This window comes from Budorcas taxicolor, chromosome 1 (assembly GCF_023091745.1).
Source record: "Budorcas taxicolor isolate Tak-1 chromosome 1, Takin1.1, whole genome shotgun sequence".
Classification (NCBI taxonomy): Eukaryota; Metazoa; Chordata; class Mammalia; order Artiodactyla; family Bovidae; genus Budorcas; species Budorcas taxicolor.
The window spans coordinates 133,367,955-133,390,414 of NC_068910.1; the positions used below are offsets into that span (position 1 = coordinate 133,367,955).

At 41.0% G+C, this 22,460-nt stretch overlaps 1 protein-coding gene across 1 annotated transcript in view; it reads left to right on the forward strand.

Moving 5' to 3' along the window:
* Window positions 1-22,460, forward strand: part of KALRN (kalirin RhoGEF kinase) — a 694,022-nt gene that overhangs the window by 397,947 nt on the left and 273,615 nt on the right. Inside the window, exons 15-17 of the mRNA XM_052653860.1 lie at window positions 7,958-8,124; window positions 17,157-17,276; window positions 22,049-22,267. Coding sequence (XP_052509820.1) covers window positions 7,958-8,124; window positions 17,157-17,276; window positions 22,049-22,267 — 506 coding nt within the window. The remainder of the gene's footprint in view (window positions 1-7,957; window positions 8,125-17,156; window positions 17,277-22,048; window positions 22,268-22,460) is intronic.

Genomic DNA, 22,460 nt, shown 5'->3' on the forward strand with positions numbered 1-22,460 from the left:
AACCCGGGGATCGAACCCAGGTCTCCCGCATTGCAGGCAGATTCTTTACCAACTGAGCCACCAGGGAAGCCCTCCCAGAGTCCTCATTTTTCTTATCACTAGTCTGTGTGTGAGTGTAAGAAGTACTGACAAAATTTATGGCAAGGTCATATAATTTTATAACTTCTCAAAATACACATGGCTGTTACTCAGACTAGACTTCTTTTTCTATTTAGAATTTATTCATTGTTTATCCAACAAATGCATGGCCTCTAAGTTTCAGCTGCCACTTTCCAGAACAGCCTTTGAACTCAGAGCTGGAGAGAGCCGTAGTGGTTCCCTAGTCCAGAAGGAAGAAGTTATTGGTCTGGGCCTAAAACTAGTAGACTGCCAGAGCCCAGGTTTCCTCACCCCCACCACCCCAGGTCCTCCAGGAAGAGGCAGGCAGGAGCTCAGGCCATCAACTCTCTGAAACATGGTTGGTCCATGTCTCTCTTGATTTAGAATCATGAGATTGTCAGACAGACCTTAGCAATCAAACTTGACTTTAGGGTACTGTGCTGCTTTTAATGATCTGAAAGAGGACATACCACCATTCAAAGGAACTTCACTCCTAACAGGAGGAGAGATATCTAGTAAATTCTATTTACTTTGATCAGCATTATCTTTCCTTGAATGTTCATTTGTGTTGTGAGCAGGCTGCAGCTGTCTGTGAGACACTGTTTTCAGGGTGCAGATCATGCTCCACACAGCTCCAGGAGGAGCCCTTATTCACTTTGTGGCATATCTGGGGATTATTTTAAAAATGACAATACCCAGATACTCTGATTTAGCAACTCTGAATGGGACTTGGGCCTTGGCAAAACCTTCTCAGATGATGCCACCGTGCGGCCAGGGCTGAGAATCACTGCTTTTTATCGTGAAGGTTAAATCACAGCAGCCGATATCTCTTGGTGTACCTTAGAACAGCAACTTCCAATTGTGGTCCCCAGATCAGCAGTATCAGCATTACCTGAGTTCTTGTTAGAAATGCAAATTCAGGTGCCCATCCCCAGAACCTGCCAAGTCATAATCTCTCAGGCATGAGGCCCAACAGTAAGCCCTCCAAGTGATTCTGATGTGCTGATCTAGGACTGCTGATCTAGGACCTGCTCTAAGTGTGGGCCCTGAGCCAGCAGCACCAGCATTGCTCAAGAGCTGATGGGGAAAACAGAATCCCAGACTTAGGAATCTGAACCTCATTTTATCTTCAGGTAAATGATGTGCACGTTAAAGTTTGAGAAGCAATATTCTTGGCCACAGCTGTACCTTTTCAAGGCCTTATTACGGAAGGGGAAAACTGATGGAGAACCTTGTCTGGACTCAAGGTTTCACCCTATAGCTTGTCCTCATGATCTTCAAGATAGCCGGCTATCCAACTAAGATAGGGAAACATGAGAGAATGCAGACACAGTACCTAGGAAGGAGGCTGTGCAGAGAAACTCTGCAGGTACGCTTATCCCTTCATCCCTCAGTACTGATGTGTCTCGCAGGTGGAGAGCCTCATCTGCCTGAAGACTTGCGGCACTTAGGAGCAAGGTGCTGGTATGATCCTGGGCAAGTGCACCTCTGTCCAAGAGCCAGATATCCTTGGTAACAGAAAGACTGCCAGGAGCTAGTAGTCCCTGTAGACTGACTGTGCTTGGCGGTCCTCTTAACCATGAGGGCTGAGTGGGTGAAAACACCCCAGGCAGATGGGCTGCCCACCCCCACATATCCTGTTCTAGAAATGAACTTTGTCAAAAGAGCCTTGGTTGGCCCCTTCAGCCCTCTCTGCTGGGACGGCTGTTCCTGCTCCTCCTCGGCTAGCTGTTCAGTCTGGCATAGCCCACGAGACCTCCAGGGGAGCGGTTCCAGGGCTCTCAGGGAAGCTTCCTCTGCTACCATGTGCCTGTCCTGCAGAGGAGGTGTCTGTCTCATCTCTGGCTTGGAGGGCGGGCAGCATCACACCGGAGCTGGGACTGGGAGTGGAAGTTGAAGGTGGACTGAGAGTGGGCCTTGCCAAGAACCTGGGTGGCTGAAGAAGGCAGAACTTCAGAGACACAGGACTCAGGGAACAAATGGGTTGGGCATTTGCCTTGTATGTCTAATGAATTATATTTGAACTAGAGGTAAAAAAAAAAACTGCTGTCTCAGAAAAAGAACAATTGGAAAAATGAAGAATTTGGTTGCTATGTAGCCTTCCAAGCTGAATTAATCAAGGGCTTATGCTTTGGTTTTTATAGGAATAAATGGAAGTAGGGAATTTCCTTACACTTACTTTTAGGTGTGAACTTTGTAACGTTCAGCCAGGTTCTACTAAATCCACCTGATTTGCTAAGAGCCATAACCAAAGCAAAAGCCTCTGCTTAAATCAACATCAGCCTTCAAAGTAGTTGGCAAAATAGGAACATTTTCTTAACCTGCACATTATTTAGGGTTATCTATTGGGCCTCAACTTAGGAAGTGGCAGGCTTTTCTGGAAAGAGCCTTGCTGGGTCAAACACGCTGGTGGAATTCAAGGTCCAGCTGCACCACCAGCAAGCAGTCTGACTTTGACCTTAGTTTCTTCTTCCGTCTAGTGTGGAAAGTGGGCCTTCATTCTTAAACTTCCTTTCAGTTCTCACTTGCCATGATTTAGCCTCACTGCCCCCACTGGTTATGCCCCAGCTCGTCTCCCTAATGTTATCTGACCATGCAGCTGTTACATGTGACCTTAGAAATAAAACAAGAGCTGTATATCTTGTGCATATGTTCCTTTCATGGTTTAATCAAAGCATCAAGTTCTCTCTTTATGCAAGGTCTTTAAGTGAAAACTCTTTGGAGTGTGTGGCAATGGTGCTTAAAATTTACTGTGCTTGGGAAGAACCCAGTCCCAGCACTTAAATTAATTCTTAAAGTAAGTTGTGAGGATCACTCTTCTCTTTGAACATAGGGGTTAATCGTACAGCCAGGAGAGACAGAGACTTCTGGGTTGGAATCTGCATCGTACCTCCCACTGCATGGGTTCCCTGAGCATGTTACCCAATCTCTCCAAGCCTTACCTTCCTCTGAAAAACAGCAATTATAGGAATCCTAACCATATGAAGTCACTGTGAGCATGCAGTGGGGTGAAACATGAGCCTGGTATGAGTTCAGTAAAGCTTGATAACTATTGTACATTGTACTGATACGGTAGCTCACACTGAATTCTATTGGGGTTATTTGTGTTCCTGTAGCTTCTCCAGCAGCATGAGGGCGGGTCATTTCCTTCCTTCTCTTTATATTTCCAGCATCCAGCAGAGTGGTTATGTCTCACTCATAGCAAATTCTCTATATTGACATTTGCTGAATTAATCAAGTGAACATCAGTCTGGGAGAAACCGATATACATAAAAATAATGGACCACAAATAATTGTACTTATGTTGTAAAAGGAAAGAAAAGGCCTGTGTTCTTCCAAAATGTAAGCTACTCTGGGGTGAAGGAATGTGGCTCTGAGAGGAAGCGAAGAGAAGCTGATGTAAAACAATGGTTCTCAGCCTGACTACATATTTTGGAATCACCTGGAGAGCTTCTTAAAAATACCAGTGTCTGGATCCCACTCCTCAGGGATTCTTATTTAATTGGTCTGGAGTGGGCCCAGATTTTTTAAACTTCCCAGGTGATTCTAATATATAGCCAGGGTTGAAAATACTAATCTAAAAACCTGATTAAAGGACTTTGTAATTTCTGAACTGGGTGTTAATTGTGGTAGTGACACAGAAAGAGGAGTTGGGGGAGGAGAAAAGAGAAAAGAAAATGTTCTCTATCTGAGGCAGACACAGATGTTTAAAGAACATACAAACAGTTGAAAAACATGTTACAAGTATGGGCAGCGTAGCCAGAAATACCTAACTCTACCCTAGACCACAGCCACCTCTCTCCATGAAGAAATTAAAGTGGCAGCAAAGGAAAACAAAACAACATTTTATTACCAACTGTGGCCTTGAGCCCTAAGTAATTGCTATGCTGAACGTTCTGGTAACTGAGTATAGCCTAAGGAATGTCTCTGTTCCTGGATCGCTGACCATTGTTCCATCTTATCCAGTGTATCCCATTCTTCATTGCATGTTGGAATCACCCTGGGAAGCTTAAGGTGGGAATTCCTGTTGCCTGGTTCCTACCCATAGAGATTTTTGATGTTGTTGGTCTGGGCGGTGGCCAGGACATGGTGACTTTTGAAGTTCTCCAGATGAATCTTATGTGAGCCAAGGTTGAGAGCACTAGTCTAGTAGCATCCAAATCATCATTTCTAATGATATACTTTGAACAAGGTCATAAACATCTGATGGTAAGATTTTCTATTTACATTTTATATAAGTCATTCAATAGTCCCATCAGTAATCAACACAGAATATAATTTCCCCCAAGGGAAAGGAAAAAGTGGGGACATGGGTGTTTTTTGAGCCTACTAAATGCCAGGCCCTGTATCCACCTTATCTCTCTTAGTGCTCATAACAATCCTGAGGGTTCAGTGTTCAGATTCCCATCTTATGCAGGCTCAGAGGGGATTTGGAACCCAGAGACTCACTGTTAATGGGTTGCAGAGCCTGCATTCCAACCTAATTCTGTCCCCAGAGCTCTCAGATCACCCATGTTCTTCCTTAAAGAGGCCCCTGTGTTCACTAAACAGGTATTTTGGGAGTGTTACGTGTCAAGCACTGTGCTAGGTCCTGAAGAAGCTGAGATGCATGAAATAGAAATGGTCCTGGCCCCAGGGAACCTACATTACTGTGAGGACGCAGACAAGTTAGTAAGGAACTGACCTCAATGGAAGTGTTCTGACACAAGGATATTTGCAGGACATTGTGGAGGTACATCAGAAAGAAATTTCAATACAGCTTTCTCTAGAGAGGCTGGCAAACTATTTCAGTATGAATATATTTCATTACTTGATGGAAAAGACAAACACATCTTATTGCATCTCTGGAGAGCCCCTAAGGAAGACAGTTAGGCCTCAGACTAGATTGAAAGCAGTAATGTCAATACACAAAAATACTATTTGCTATTGATTGATGCTGCTTACCAGTTGATGGGTATTAGCTGGGACTCATGTCAGTGTGTTTGTGGGCACCAGGAAAGAGGCATGAGTTTCTGTTCTTCTAGGTATTGCTGGAGTAACTCTGCATGTTCTTCCCATTCACTTCATTCACGTGATGAGTTGTTGAGTGTAGAAATGCAATAGGCATTTTCTTCACCCATTTTATTTCCTGTTCATCTCATTTAAAAAAATCAAGTGAAATTAATGAAAATGAAGGACTGGAGTCTCAGGGCAGGCAGGTTCTGGATGGTGTTCTAAGCAGGTGGCTGGCCCCTTTGATGAGGTACCAAGCTTAGACAGCCCATTTGCATGTGATGTGGCAGGTGTGAGCCATGAGCTTCCCATAGAAAGACACTTAGCCCAAGCCCAGCATACTAAACACTAGAGATGCATGCAGAATGAAAACGAAATGGAAAAAAAATCTGCATTGTGGCTGGAAGCAAGGATCTACTTCTGCAGGTGGATCTTATATTACATTTTTAGGAAGTAAACGTGGAGGTCAAGGGTCATCCCATGATGCCTAGCAATGCAAAGGTAGAAATTTTTCTTTATCTTTTTGTTTTATTTCAGTCAAAGTAATGCTCTACCACATCCTCTTGGTAATTGCAAATAGTAAGTGGAGGGAGTTGACTGCCAAAAGAACAAGCCATTCCCTTCTCTGTCTCCCACAGATACAGATTTTCAGGATCTGGGACTTAGAATTATGAAACCAACAGAAAAAATAAACATGGAAAGATACTGAAGTTACTACATGTAACACCAGAAAAAAATCTCCCACTCTCCCATATTGTCTTATATAAAACACTATTTTTGACTCTAGAAATGAATTTCTCTTCACACGTATAGATTTTCCTTATACACTCCCACTGCATCAGGCCACTGTGTTGGTGGTGGCAGTGATGAATTTCTGATGGTGTCAGTCTCAGTAAGGGGGGAGTCTCAAAAGGGCAATTTTTTTAATGTGGCCGTACACTGAGATTTTGGGGCTCCTCTGAGTGTGATCTCCATGGAAGTAACTATACTTTGGCACCCTGAACCTCATGGTTAGTTGGGATTCTGTTTGTCAGTATCAGGACCACAACTGCACCAGGTCATAGATTCCAGGATATGGGCTCAGGGAAAGGATCTGGACAAAATTAAGAATCTGAGGAGCCAGGTGGAGTAAGGGATCAGAAGGAGGCAAGCAATCCAGAGTTAGGATTTTCCCAAAGCCAAGGATCTGAGCAGGGCTGAATCAGAAATAGCTGGACAGTAAGAATCAAGAAATAATACAGCTTGCATGAAGTTGGAGATAGGAGCCAAGAAGCCATGACTGTCAGAAGATAGAAAGTTGAAAGTTTGAGTCAGGAACCAGGAAAGCCGTGGGACTGAGGAGCAAAGCATGTTTATTGTCATCATATATTAGATACTTATATATATATTATATATTATCTCACTGAATCCTCCCAACCAGCTCCTGAGATAGGTGGGTATGTAAAATCCCATTGTACATGTAAGGAAAGTGAAGTTTCTGAAAGCTTAGGTAACTTGCCAAGATCAGGATTCTGATTTGGGACAGGCTTCACACATTCCGTGTGCTCTATCACAGCAAGTAAGGAATCACAGTCAAGTCACTAGAGGACAGAAGGACCTTGATAACTAGGCAGTGCCTTTGCTCCATCTTAGAGTTCTTTAGTGACCCTTGCTGAAGCAGAAATCTGTTGGAGAAAGGCTACTTTAGGCCTATTGGTGATAATGTGTGAATAGGAGCTCTGGTTTGGAGAAGAGAGGAAGTGTGTGTGTGTGCGCGCATGCCTGTGTGCTGGGAGAGGTACTCCAAAAAAATAAGTCAGGGAGGTCCGGGGTTTTACCCAAGGAGTGGAGCCACAGCTTCTGCCTGATGGGTGTTGATTCGTCTCCCATCAAAGTCAGGTGGTTGGCAGTTTATTAATAAACTTTGTTGGTGACTGGTGGGGCTTACTAATGCTTTGAATCAGTAGAAGGATGAGCAAACTCTCCTGTGGGCACAGTTTTAGTGTGATGATTTTTCTAAATGGATAAGTACTCAGTGTGTGCTAAGTTGCTTCAGTCGTGTCTGACTCTTTATGACCCCATGGACTCTAGCCCACCAGGCTCCTCTTGCCATGGGATTCTCCAGGCAAGAATACTGGAGTGGATTGCCATTTCCTTCTCCAGGGGATCTTCCCCACCCAGGGATTGAACCCATGTCTCTTGTATTGGCAAGTGGATTCTTTACTGCTGAACCACCTGAGAAGGCCAAGTATTCAGTACCCCTGTGATATTGCTGGGGTATGGTTATCAGGCGTGTTTGCCTTTTTTTGATAAACAATAGAGCTAGCAGGTATTTCTAAGAGTGCTTTTTTAGGGAACCTAAGTAGTTGAGTAATAAAATTACCACTGGTGGCCAACTATTCTCTTCAGAATGCATTTAGCTTCTAATCATGAATTGCATCTGACCAGCTGAAAGAGAGTGTGCCTTTGGCAGAAGTTCCTGAGACAGCGTCTTTTGGGCTTTGTTTTGTATTTCCCAATGTAATCCAAAGGCTTGGTTGTGAATATTCTGGGTGTTGGCAAACCACCCAGTAAGGACTGCTGTATGCGGTCTTGTCTGGGGATGGACTCCAGTAAACCACCTCTTTGACTCCAGTTAGTAAGGAGCTGATCATCTGTTAAAGAGTTGTTCCCCGGCAAAGGATCAGTTAATCCAATAGAGATGGTGTGCTTTGAGCATCTCAAAGGCCTGTTATGGTGATTTATCCCTTTTCACAGAGTGATATGCAGAGGTTGGGAGGGTACTGGTGTCGTCTTTCCGAATTCCAGCTTTCATATGCGTGTTGAAGGAAATGTAGTCTTTACCATACTACCTGGTTTTTAATTGTTTACATTTTGTTTTAATCAGGGATTGAGTTAATCTGTGAAAAAGACATTGATCTGGCAGCCCAGGTACAAGAGCTATTAGAGTTTCTCCATGAGAAACAGCATGAGTTGGAGCTCAACGCAGAGCAGACCCACAAGCGACTTGAGCAGTGCCTCCAGCTGCGGCACCTCCAGGCCGAGGTCAAACAGGTGAGCCTGGCCCTCCACCTTCAGCCTGGGCTTTCCAGTGGCTGAGTCTGGTCTGGGCCTGCTCCTGGTATGGGGTAAGGCATACAGAGCCTCAGGTGTGATCAGAACTTAGGAATAGGTAAGTTAAGGAATGGTTGTATTAGCTTCTGAAAGCTAGTCTGCTGTCTATTGACTCTAACAAACAGATCTAATGGTCCAGTGGCTCAGACTTACAAATCCATTATTTCTCTGGCATATAACAATCTAAGGAGAACATCTTCTTAGGGCTTTTCCAAGTTGTCCTCAGTCACTGCATCCATTCTCTTCCTTTCTGTCCTCAATCCTGCATAGAGTTCATGGGAAAGGCAAAGCCTTTATCAATAGACATATTCAGGCTTTAGAGCCAGACTGATTAATTTGGGGGCACCTATATGTCTAGTAAGGACCTGACATATTCTTGATAATAAGTGGTAGCCATCATTCACTTCCCATTATTCTTTTCAGTGTATTTGTGGTTTTTATAAAATGTTCTCGCCACATTAAAGCCAACTTTAAAGAGTTCTTACCTGTATGAGACATGATACTATCTGTTGTCCTAAAGGATATTCCTGTACCATTCCTAGGGATTTATAGGAACATACACACAATGACCAATGATACATTTTAAATATACTACATATTTATATTATAAACAGACTAAATGGGAATTTTCAGCATAATGATTGATGACTTCCTATTTAGGCAAAGTGGGACTGAAGAAATCTGAATATAATTATAGTTCCACTTATTGAGTGTCATAGACCTTTTATACCTATCTCTTGATCAATCCTCACAACCATTCTCTGAAGCAAACATTACTCTCCTTTCAGAGGAAGTCACTGAAGCTTAGCAAGGTCACCAGACAAAGGTCACACTGAAGAAAGAACTCGCCATCACCTTCCACATGTCCAGGAGGACTTCCTGGCAGGGTAGACCCCAGAGCACTTCAGTGTTTGCTTCTTCTGCTCCAGACTCTCCCAATCAACCCATTTCCCCTGCTTCCTCTAGGCAGAGCCCTGCCCAAAATATCATGTTCGGTAACTGCTAGCACTTTTAGATTTAAGTCTATCAATTTAGCACAGGGAACAAAAATACATTTTATAATTTTTTCTTGGTCCCTTTTATTCAAGGTAGTCCTTGTTAATGCCTATGCTTATATAGTTATTATATATTATTTATTATAATGTGCAAAATTACTTTCTCTGCTCCCCTTCTTTTCCAACCAGTGCTGAGTCCTCACATTCTGTGCTAAAGATTCATCTTGAGCACCGGTGACATCACTGAGCCCTAAGCAAAGCCAGGTCACAGCACTGCCATCCAGGTTTTTTTCAGTTTAATTATCCTGGGGTTGCACCTAATTGTCTGGAGAGACATGTTACTTGTGGTGATATGGTAGAAATCCTAGCAGGCCCAGAGTAGGGATGAGTATTCAAATGCTGAATCTCCTGGCAGCAATGATAGTAATTTCTTTCTTATGAGAAGTACTTTCTCATTTGTGATCTCAGTTTAGGAGAAAAAGTCCATGAGAGACAGTGGTGTACGTTTACTTTACAAATGAGGAACTGAGGTACCATAAGATGAGTGTTCCCAGGGCCTCATGGCTGCTTAGCTGAAACCCGAGCCCAGGCCTCCAAAATCCAGACCTGGGAGTTCTCCTCTGCCCTTTGTTCATGGTCATCTCAATAAACTGGATAACAGGAAAATTATTCCTAATTGAAATTTTGAGATGGAAGTACCAGACCACCTTACCTGTCTCCTGAAAAACCTGCATGCAAGTTAAGAAGCAACAGTTAGAACCAGACATGGAACAACGGACTGGTTCAAAATTGGGAAAGGAGTACAAGGCCATATATCATCACCTTGCTTATTTAACTTATATGCAGAGTACATCATGTGAAATGCTGGGCTGGATGAATCACAAGCTGGAATCAAGATTGCTGAGAGAAATATCAACAACTTCAGATATGCAGATGATACCACTCTAATGGCAAGAAATGAAGAGAAACTAAAGAGCCTCTTGAAGAAGGTGAAAAAAGAGAGTGAAAAACCTGGCTTAAAATTCAGCATTCAAAAAACTAAGATCATGACATCTGGTCCCATCACTTCATGGCAGATAGCAGGGAAAAAAGTGGAAATAATGACAGATTTTCTTTCCTTGGGCTCCAAAATCACTGTGGATGGTAACTGTGGCCATGAAATTAAGACTCTTGCTCCTTGGAAAGAAAGTTATGAAAAACCTAGACAGCATATTAAAAAGCAGACACATCACTTTGCCAGCAAAGGTCCATATAGTCAAAGCTATGGTTTTTAAGTAGTCATGTATGGATGTGAAAGTTGGACCATAAAGAAGGCTGAGTGTTGAACAATTGATGCTTTCGAATTGTGGTGCTAGAATAGACTCTAGAGAGTCCCTTGGACTTCATGGAGATCAAACCAGTCAACCTTAAAGGAAATCAACCCTGAATATTCATTGGAAGGACTGATGCGGAAGCTGTAGCTCCAATATTTTGGCCACCTGAATCGAGCCAACTAACTGGAAAAGAGCTTGTTGCTGGGAAAGATTGAAAGCAAGAGTAGAAGCGGGTGACAGAGGATAAGATGGTTAGATAGAATCACCAACTCAATGGACATGAATTTGAGCCAACTCTGGGAGAGAGTGAAAGACAGGGAAGCCTGGGGTGCTGCAGTGCATGGTACGCAAAGAGGTGGACGTGACTTAGTGACGGAACAACAACAACATCATATAATTTTGTTTGCATTCTTTGTTTTTTATTTATTTTTGTTACAGAATTCATAGTAGAGCCAACTCTCTAATTATGTTTTTCTTGACTACGATGAAAATGGAAATGAAATGAATTTCCAGATGTTCAAGCTGGTTTTAGAAAAGGCAGAGGAACCAAAGATCAAATTGCCAACATCCGCTGGATCATGGAAAAAGCAAGAGAGTTCCAGAAAAACATCTATTTCTGCTTTATTGACTATGTCAAAGCCTTTGACTGTGTGGATCACAATAAACTGTGGAAAATTCTGAAAGAGATGAGAATACCAGATCATATGACCTCCTGACCATCAGACCACCTGCCTCTTGAGAAACCTATATGCAGGTCAGGAAGCAACAGTTAGAACTGGACATGGAACAACAGACTGGTTCCAAATAGGAAAAGGAGTATGTCAAGGCTGTATATTGTCACCCTGCTTATTTAACTTCTGTGCAGAGTACATCATGAGAAACGCTGGGCTGGAAGAAGCACAAGTTTGAATCAAGATTGCCGGGAGAAATATCAATCACCTCAGATATGCAGATGACACCACCCTTATGGCAGAAAGTGAAGAGGAACTAAAAACCCTCTTGATGAAAGAGAAAGAGGAGAGTGAAAAAGTTGGCTTAAAGCTCAACATTCAGAAAACAAAGATCATGGCATCCGGTCCCATCACTTCATGGGAAATAGATTGGGAAACAGTGGAAAAAGTGTCAGACTTTATTTTTGGGGGCTCCAAAATCACTGTAGATGGTGACTGAAGCCATGAAATTAAAAGACAGTTACTCCTTGGAAGAAAAGTTATGACCAACCTAGATAGCATATTCAAAAGCAGAGACATTACTTTGCCAACAAAGGGCCGTCTAGTCAAGGCTATGGTTTTTCCAGTGGTCATGTATGGATGTGAGAGTTGGACTGTGAAGAAAGCTGAGCACCAAAGAGTTGATGCTTTTGAACTGTGGTGTTGGAGAAGACTCTTGAGAGTCCCTTGGACTGCAAGGAGATCCAACCAGTCCATTCTGAAAGAGATCAGCCCTGAGATTTCTTTGGAAGGAATGATGCTAAAGCTGAAGCTCCAGTACTTTGGCCACCTCATGCGAAGAGTTGACTCATTGGAAAAGACTCTGATGCTGGGCGGGATTGGGGGCAGGAGGAGAAGGGGATGACAGAGGATGAGATGGCTGGATGGCATCACTGACTCGATGGACGTGAGTCTGAGTGAACTCCGGGAGTTGGTGATGGACAGGGAGGCCTGGCGTGCTGCGATTCATGGGGTCGCAAAGAGTCGGACACGACTGAGCAACTGAACTGAACTGAACTGACTGTGGTGAAAATGAAAATGAAATGAATTTTTAACCTTCCAAGTATACATTCTGTACAGGATGGGGAGCTGAAGGATGATAGGTAGTTTGTCAAGTGGGTAAGTAGATTATATATGGAACATCCAGGCTCGATTAATTGCATACATTCCCATTCAGTATTCCATGAATTATAGAGCAAAAAAATGTGCTTCTGGAATTTGAAATTCCAGAAGAGAAAATTCTGGAAAGAGAAAACTCCTTCTTCTCTTCACCATGGCAAGAATGACACATGGGGGATTGTAGTTCAAAATGGTACTGGATGGCTGAGATCAGCCTTTAGGAAATCACGAAGGCCTTGGCAAAGGATATCAGCCCTTGCAGGTGCCGAGGGACTGCTGTCCCGTTAAGCCATTATGCCTCATTAAACAGACTTGTTCTCCTTGTCAACGTGGGCTCTTTCTTTAGGGAGTCATCTAATCCAGTTTCAGAGAAGGCTTTGGAGGTTTGATGGAAGTTGGTGGAGCAGGAAATATTGACTGGGAAGCTGTTGACACTTGGAAAGAGGGAGTTAATTTAGATGTCAGTATTGATCATGTGGGCTAAATTTAGACACCAGCTTGAGAGTTTCTCTTTGGAATGTACTCTCAAAAAAAAAAAAAAAAAAGGACACCTTAATTGAAGTGCCATTAATAGAGACAGAAAGGGAGAGGACAACACTGTGTTATGTCTCTGTCATTATAGCTCAGAGGTTAAAGGTTTAGATTGGGCCCTCATAACCTATGTGCAGTTAGACCACAGTTATATTAAACTGGAGCTCTGAGGAGCAATGATATCACAGATGTTGACTAAAAATAATTTTCAAGTATTTAGAACAAATGAAACTGATTAATGCAACTGATTTGCTTTCTGAGGGATTACTTAGGACTTTGTATCTAAGATAAATGGCCCCAGCATCTCCAGAGAAGTGCTGAGTCTTGAAGGGAAACCACTCCCCTGATTCCCATGGTCCAGGGCCCTAGACCACCCAGATACCCCCTTTCTTCTAAAAAAAAAATTGTTCAGATTATTCTCCAGACCCCACAGAATGCTTTGGTTGTTTTCCAGGAAAATTGCTACTCTAGTAAGGATGACCTTACATTTATTAGATAATTGAGAGAGATTTGAAAAACCTATTTAGTGGGCATAAAACTAAATGAATGCCCATATGTATTCCTGCACAGCAATGCATTTAGCAGAAAATATGCCAAAATGGATTTGTGGGATGTTGGAGCTCTGAGCTATGGGAAAATAAATTGCACTTATTTGTCTACTAAAGACATTGACTTAAATTATCCCTGTGGACTAAACACTGGCCAATATTTGCATATGATCAAGACAGGAATTTAAAACAAAGGAGAAAATATTACCTTCTCCTCATATTCATATAGAAAATACCATTTAATTCTGTTCACTGTACATAAAAATTAAAAGGAGTTGGAGTAGTACCAAAAGATAGGCAGCCATAGGGACAAGTATCATCCATTTGTTTCAAAATGGAGATAATTAAGAAGACACAGTCAGAGTCTATAAAACCATGAAAGATAAACACATACAATCTCATAAATGTGAATTTTTTAAACTAAGAAACACTAGAAATATAACAGGCTCCCATTTAACCACCTGAGAGGCTGACGATTTTCCTGTGGCTAGATTTCAGTAATGAGTGTGCCTTGTGATAAGTCATCTGCAGTAGCAGGAGCCTCATAGATTTCCTGTCAGTGTGACCTAGAGAACACGGTCATAGCCAAGCAACTTCCCCAACCTACATGGGCACAGGATCCAGGATCCAGTTAACCAAATCCACTCTTCTCCTAACTCTGTTATCTGAGCTTCCTTGGCCTAACGAAACAGTAGATCTCTATGTTCAGTCCCCCCTCAGCCTGACTGAGCTGAATTGGTGACCTAACTCCCAAGTCCCCAAGCAGCAATATTCTTCCCAACCCTCATATCTGCAGGGCTATCTTTCTCTGTTATCCTGTGGTTATAGGGACAGTCTCTGAATTTTGAAAGAAGTATGGAATGTTATGGCTCCAAGTGATCTTTAAAGACCATCTAACCTATTAGTAAACTATGGTCCAAGATGAATGATATGTAAAATGTGCATTTAGAGGATTACATCTTATAGTTTACAAAATACTTTTACAGTAATTATTTCATTTCATCGATACCTTGTGACTTACCATTTTACAGATAAGAAAACTGAGCCTCGGGGAGATTAAATGATGTTTCGAAAGTCAAATAGCTCAAGATTAGTGGGGCCAATATTTCTCATGTTTGTTACAAAATTTCTTCTACTACCTTCCTCTCATTTGGATGCTCACAGAGAATAAATAACCAATTTTATGAACCAGGAAGATAAAGGGTGAAATTATGGAAAATTATACCAACAAGAGTTATTGATCAGAGCACAAAGACTGATGATAAGAAAACAGCTAAGGTATCTATATCTCATAAGAATATACAAATAAACTCTGCAAATACTAGAATATAAGTTGGTATTCCTAAATTCTTTTTCTTCTCATTGTGAGAGGTATAATTGAAGAATCATAGTTAGGTTTGTCTCAAAACTAAAAATCACCACCATCATCAGGCTTTGCCTTTAACAGTATGCTACATCAATCCTGATACAGGAAGGAAAGATATCGTACCTTTATAGATGAAAAAGCTGTGACTCAGGGGAGTTAAGTGGCTTTATCAGGTAGAAACAAAGCCAGGTGTTTTGACTTAAGATTTTGTGTTCTTTCAACATGGTCTCAGTTCTGCTTCTAGGACTGAGTCCAGGACTTCAACATGGGAGATTTGATTCTAGGAAGATAAAAATGCTTGTAGTTTAATCATTGGCATCAATCCCACCCCTGAACCAAGCCATTGATTAAACTGCCATGCATTTTTGTCTTTCTAAAATCAAATTTCCTATTTAAAGTCCTGGAATGCCTTTATAAACAACATTTGGGAAATAAAAATGAACAAGAATATCAAGGATATGGCATGATTTAATGTAAGATGCAGAGACTAAAACCTATCATATTTCTAAATGGAGAATCTGGTAGATGGAGATCCCACAACTATAGCTATAACTGATGTTTTCAGTTGGCTCAAAATAGAGAGAAACATATTCCAGCAAGACTGAAGAGGCCCAGAGGGAGTCAGATTGCCCCCTACAAGCGTTGATTTGTGATGCACATTGAGAAAATGTTTCTTTGACACCCTCAAGTGAATCTTGAACCAAGCAAGATGTGTTGAATCATGGCAGAAGGACTTACATAGTTCAGAAATATAAATTATGAGCTCCATTTTCCAAAGGAGTGAAGCATTTGGGCATGCAATCTGTGTATGCATGTACCCAAACTTACAGCCAGCTTTTAGACATCATAAGCGCCTCTAGTCAGCCAACTACAGTGCACCAGTGGCATCAGAGATTTCACACATACACTCTGAACAGTTATTTCCTGCAACTAATTGCTTTACAGATTGGCATCTCATCTGCAATCTGCCAGACAGCCCATGAATTAACATCTCAATCCAAATAGCCCAGCTTCAATGGGATTTATGTCCCAATGTTATCCGTGCACAATATGGCATCAGTCATTGTCTGCCCAAGGAGGACATTTGAGAAATGCCACTGAGGATTATGGAAAAGGAGACTAGGATTAGTATTTTTCTGATTGTTTAACATGAAGAAGTTGAGAGAAGAAACAAAAAAGTCTCAAAAACTCTGAAACAGATTGTGATGTCTTCTGCTTTGCCTTGAGGGAACAGATGGATGGTATTTACTAATCTTGAAATTTCAGAAGAACTTTTATTTCCTCTCCAAGCAAACTCTCAGACTCTTTAATAAAGCAAATATTTGGCAATTTTCTGATGACCAGACACAAGGTAGATTTTCAAGGCCTAATACTTCCAGTTTGATTATTTGCACCAGACTCTATTAGCTGAGTAATTGCCACATTTCCATTTCAGCTAGGACTGTCTAGACAGTATCAGCTGATTCTCCTTCTATTCTAATATTCTCTAGCTGAATTTCCTTTCCCCCAGTACTAAATTAAGATCACCTAGAAATCTTACTCAGCCTAGCCATAACCTCTAAATACTTTAAATCAATTATAACATACTCTTTCATTTTCTAATGATCCAGTGTATGGGTGATTCATACTATTTTGCTTGTTTTCTTTTTCCTCCTTTTGGGTTGTTTAACCAATCAAGGCTAAAACTTGTCTACTCTTGGCTATTTTGCAAACCATAGGAGGTTGGACCCACTTTTCAGGTGTGACTTGGATATTTTCCACAGTGACTTGGATATTTTCACTCTTTCAAAAATGTTACTGCATACCTGTCATATGAAAAGCACTATGGTAGGCATTGGGTGAGATTATGATATGGTTCATGTATTAATCAAGTCTTCCAGAAGTTTATATTCTAATGAGGGGAAATGAAACATAGGTCAAAATAACCAAATAAGGCAGACTTCCGTGAGTGCCACAAAATGGTCTGGTTTCACTAGATGATGAAGAAATTGTTTCTAATAGGTGTGTTGAGATATAGAAGATTTCAAGCAGTTGTTGGCCTTAAAAAAGAAAAGGATAATATACCAATATTCCATACATATGGAATATATTTATTTCTACCATACTGTGTTCCAGAAGGAACTTGTACCTACAGTGCAATCAGATAAAATAATATTTAAATTAAGTAGCTGAGGAGACTGGGATTGAAGAGTGATAAGGGTAGGAAAGAAAATGTGAAGCTGGGAATGAGATTGGTACTTACAATAAATATCTTAAGGCACAGGGTTCCAGATAAATTTGGAGAGACTTTACTTATCCAGATCCTTCCTATCTTCTCTTCATTGTGGGTAGGAGATAGTCAGCTATCTGACTGAAGGCCATTCACCCGTGCTCTTGTCCCAACTCCCTAGGTCCTGGGATGGATCCGCAATGGGGAGTCAATGCTCAATGCCAGCCTGGTCAATGCCAGCTCTTTGTCTGAAGCAGAGCAGCTACAGCGGGAGCATGAGCAGTTCCAACTAGCCATCGAGGTAACACCCAGATCTGACTGCACTGTCCTCCCTTCCCTTCTCTGCTCTGCAACTTAGGCAGGATGATTCCTCAAGATGTGGGTGTTCTTTTATGTGGTGAAGCCATTACTCTTTCTTGTGAAATGGGCCAGGTAGCTTCCTTATCACCCAGGAATTGGAAAAGCAAATCCAGGGCTTCATCACCCCACGGAAGCCTGGTATTAGAAGACAAGTATTCACACTCCAAATGTGATCTTTTTTATTAGTACCTTTAACCTTCAAGGCCCTTGGTCCATTGAATCTTTTAATACCTTATGATCTGTGCATCATGTGAAAAATATAAAGCTAAAAGGTTAGAAGTCAATTCCAGTTGAAGCTCACTCAGAATTGAGGATAAACAACTGTAGGAGTCATTAGTAAATTAGGATTCTATTTTTAAACATTTGATTTACATGTAACATTTAGATTTCATTGTCAAATCTGCCTTTTAATAAGAGCAGTGAGCACAGGAGCAGATGACCCTAGATAGTTTGTTTCACTAAAGAATAAACTAAAATCAGAAATTTACCAACCAAGGCTATTTTAAAATAAAATTCCACTTGTGATAGTCTAATATGAATTTTGTCTTGCTTTAAATAATATCTTTAATTATCCTTTGTACTGGAACATTTCCTTCCCAAAGAGACTTGAGCTGATTGCTCTAGAACAGTATGGGGAAAGAGTAGGATATGGGACATGGGAACTATGCTAAAAATAAGTTCAGTACCAATGGGAAAAGAGATAAAGAGAGAAAACCTCAAAGACCTGCATCACTTGTGGTTCAGTATAGAACTTAACCCACTTTTGAATGTGTGAGAAGTGCAAAGGTATTATCTTCTACTAAAGAAACACAGCAATGATAAAATCTTACCTGTCTATGTCATTAAGTTTATCTTTAATACAGTGGTCCAACTGATTGCTAGCCATTTTTAAACTAGTATTGATGGATTTCAGCCATTTAATTTTCGACAAGCTTTTTTATATGTGAAAATGTAGCATTAACATGAATGTCATACTTCTCTAAGATGTTTAATAACTTCTTAGGAAATGTTGCATTTTACTGGCACACCCAAATATTAGGGTGTTAGGATCTATTTATTGTAAAGGAAAAATCAAGATTGAGATTACAATAAAAAATTAAGCCCACAGTGGTCAAAGCCCCATTGAGAGGCAGCAATGAAGAAAATGAAAGTTGGGCATCACATTCAAGGCTTGACATGAACCTGTGAGGGATGCTAGGCAAAGAAAGGACAGCTCTTGGCCACACCTCCTCCTTATTTATCTTGAATGTGGAAGTTTACCTGCCCTGTCAGGTAATTCAATTTTCAGTCCCTTAATTAGATGTTGAGGTAGTAAAACCGAGTGTCATGACACACTTGAGCGTCTCAATGAGCTAGTAGAAAATAGTGGGTAAATCCGTTAGTAATGTTACTGAAATAACTAAATTCTGTCTGACTTCCTTTTGCAGTGTACACAAATTTGTATTAGATGATGTTGCATCCTTACAGAATAGAGGCTTACTAAGCATCTGTGTCTCTAATTTCATGGATGCAACTTGATCAAATATTCCTACGATAAATGTTGAGATATAAACCCCTGTAGAGTTTAACTGTGGACTCAAGAGGATGTGACAAAACAAATAGGATTTCTGGTAGATCTTGGGAATGGAAGGTAGGCAGGGTCTGCAGCTTGGCTAGAATAATGACAAGAACAGAGCCAGAATTTCAACATATGCTCCTTCTCCAGGTGGCATTATACTTCTCTCTAAATATGTCTATTTAGACCAGGTTCTGCACTGAGGGAACATATGCCAGGTAGGTTGTAAGTAATTTGATAGGAGATTTAACTAGTCTGATTTTATTTAACCCATTTTGATAGTTACTGGAAGTCCTTACAGTGATAGGGAACATAATTTGACTTCTTGGGCCCTAAGAAAGAATCCTGCCCTCTAGAAGGGAAAATAAAATAGCTTTATGTAAGACAATTATATAATTTATTATTAGAACTAAGACTCTTTTAAGAGTAAAAGTGGGAATTAGTAATAACTAAGCCAGAAAAATCAGCATGGACTAGAACTCTCATGGGAAAACTGAGATGTTTGCTGCCCCTAGCTTGACTGACCTCATCTGTCTGAAGGTTTTGGTCTCCTTAAAGAAGGTCAGAATGTTTATCTGAAGTATCCTTGGTTACAGAAAAACTTCCCCAGAGCCATTCAGAATGCAGAGCAGTAGACAGCTCTCCAGAAATACAGCTTTACAGATTCGTATTTGTTAGTATCCAAATGTTGTGACTGATGTGTCTTCAAGAACTGTGAACATCATAGTGGAACCCTTGTTTTTATACCCTGCTTTTTAAAAATCCATTTTTATTTGAAATCCTCTTATGCATTCTAAGCATAAGCACTATGACAGTATTTAAAACTGGATAATAAATTCAGTTGATTTGGTTTGGTTTTCTTCCATGTCCTCCTACTAAATATAAACATCCTTGATAATCCATGTCTCAAAGACATAGCACTTAATAAGATTAGATAATAGTAGAAATAAAGGCAAAATAATGGCTCAAGCTTAGTGAAGCAGATATTATGTCATATGCATAAGAGTTTATCATTTAGGAAATTAAAGGGAAAAAGAGGCTCCCAGGACTATTAGATATTAATGAGTTTCAGAATAAGGAAGAGGATTTGTTACACAGCATAAATTGTAAGAAAATTAAAGTTACTCCTCTACTCCGAGAAAAAGGTACAATAAAGGTTTATGATGACAATTATATGCTGGTTTTCTATATTGAGGAGAGACAAGACAATTATCAGAATCACTAATTCTGCTTGGTGAGCCCTTCCTCTAAATGAGAAACTGTCGATACCATTCTAATTGCTAGATATGAAGTGATGTGATGTGATATGGTGGAAAGGACATAAATTTGGAAATAGGTCAAACCTGAATCTGATTTTATCACTTCCTTATATGTACGTTTTGGGGCAAGTACCTTGATTAGCCTGAGCCTCAGTTTCTTAATCTGTAAAGTGGAAATAAGAATACCCACCTATAGTAGTGTCATAAGAACTAGAAAAATTCATAAGTACAGTGCCTAGCACAGAAAATACACATGACTAAATGGCTTTTAAAGAGATTTTTTAAAGCAGCCCTGGCCTTAAGAGTTTCATTAAGTAAGGGAAATCAGCCAAGTGATATAGGCATTCAGAAGAGGGTAGTTTTTAGTAAGTCTCAGGCTATCCAGAAAGGTCTTTGAAGGAGGTCAGAGCTGAGCTGAGTGTCCAAGGGAATAGATGAGAACTCTACGGAAGTGAACCAAAACCAAGAATGGACCTGAGGGTACTTCAACATTTAGGAGACAGGAAAAGAAAATGGTACCAATAAGTAAAACAGAGAGAGAAACCAAAGATTTGTAATGGATTATTTCTACTTGTAAGTTTATTTTTTCTAACTTCATGTAGCAGTTAGGAAGATTGCTACATGATAAGAATGTGCTCATCAGGACTGAAGGCTAAATCAGTGGCAAAGTAAGGGAATAAAGGAGTCTAGGTGCTGTAGGAGGTCATGCTAACATAGCTAATGCCAAGGGCAGAGTCAGCAGAGGGGAAAGGGCAGCCAGAAGGTAGTTGATAGGCTGTGTAGACTGCAATTTGGGATGAAGGTAAAAGGAGAGGCGGAGGTGAAAAGAGGGGAGCTTGTGTTCACACACAGGCAGTGCTCGAATGGACTTGCTCTGGGGACCTGTCCCTGCACTGCAGCCCAAGAAGAGCAGGACTCATTCAGGAGTAAGGCGCTGGGCTTCCAGCTGTTCTCCTCCACTGTCAGCTAAGCCATCCTTTCCTGAAAGTGCAAAGGCCAAATTCATGCTATACCACTGGGTTGAAATGATCCCAGTAGATGAAGCTGGGATAATATTAGCTGGTTGAAGTCATATGGCTCATCCACATCAGTCTTTTGTTTTAATAAATTGTATTTATTTGACTGTCTCCCTGCCACCCAGTTCTCCAACCTATTCTCCCCACCTCCTTCAGTTAAAGTAAACTCAGAGAAAGCAAACCACACTTACCCTGAGTAAGAAAACAAACCTTCTGCAGTATAGATTATCCTAAAGGCAACGTAAATAATGTAGTAATGCGGGATTATATGCTAAACTGAATTATCTTCTGTACTGTTCTGTTCCCTTGGTAACTAAGAGATGATGTGAGATCCTACTCTCCTGCTTTACTAACCTGTCAAATGTCTTCCTTCTACAGAACCCTTTAAAAATGATCATTCATGTTTAAAGTGATTGCATTGTTGGTTGAGACTTGTATTACATGGGGATTTTTTAATGTGCTATGTTTATTTGATCTGCAGAGTGGGACTACAGCAATAGCCTCCTCTAAAAACTGATGATGAACAATTTTATGATTAGATTTGAAAAGGAGATTTAATTAATGTTTGAGTCAATCAGGAATCAGATTTATACACAACTGTGTTTGTCTAGCACAGAAACTAAGATGTCTTTAAAATGAAGAGTGATGCAAATAAATGAGAAAGGGGTAGGGACAGGAGTTAGGGACCTGAGCAGTTAGTTAATGAAAATGTTTGATATTCATTTTTTAATATGCTTTTAAAACAGTGATGACAACATGTTTGAATCAGTCATTTAAAGCTCTTTAACTTTTCTACATCTTTCCACTCACGCCTCACTCCACCCCTTCCCATACCACGCCTGGGTTGTTCCCACGGACCTCTCTCTCCTCCCCTTGTGCCCAGTCCCTCTTTCATGCCACTTCCTTGCAGAAGACACACCAGAGCGCCCTGCAGGTTCAGCAGAAAGCTGAGGCCCTGCTCCAGGCTGGTCACTATGATGCAGATGCCATCCGGGAATGTGCTGAGAAGGTGGCCCTCCACTGGCAGCAACTCATGCTCAAGATGGAAGACCGACTGAAACTGGTCAATGCCTCAGTGGCCTTTTATAAAACTTCTGAGCAGGTAAGGGAGAGCGCTGTGCGGGCCTGAGACCAATGGAGGGCAGTTTTCTGCCACACGTGGCCAATCTGTAGGATCTACCTTAGCAAGAAGCCAGTCCTCTCAGCACTAGCCTGAGAGTACAAGGATGATTTGTGCAAACACCGTGGTTGGATTCCATATAATTATTTCCATTAAAGGAGTGGACCATGTGATT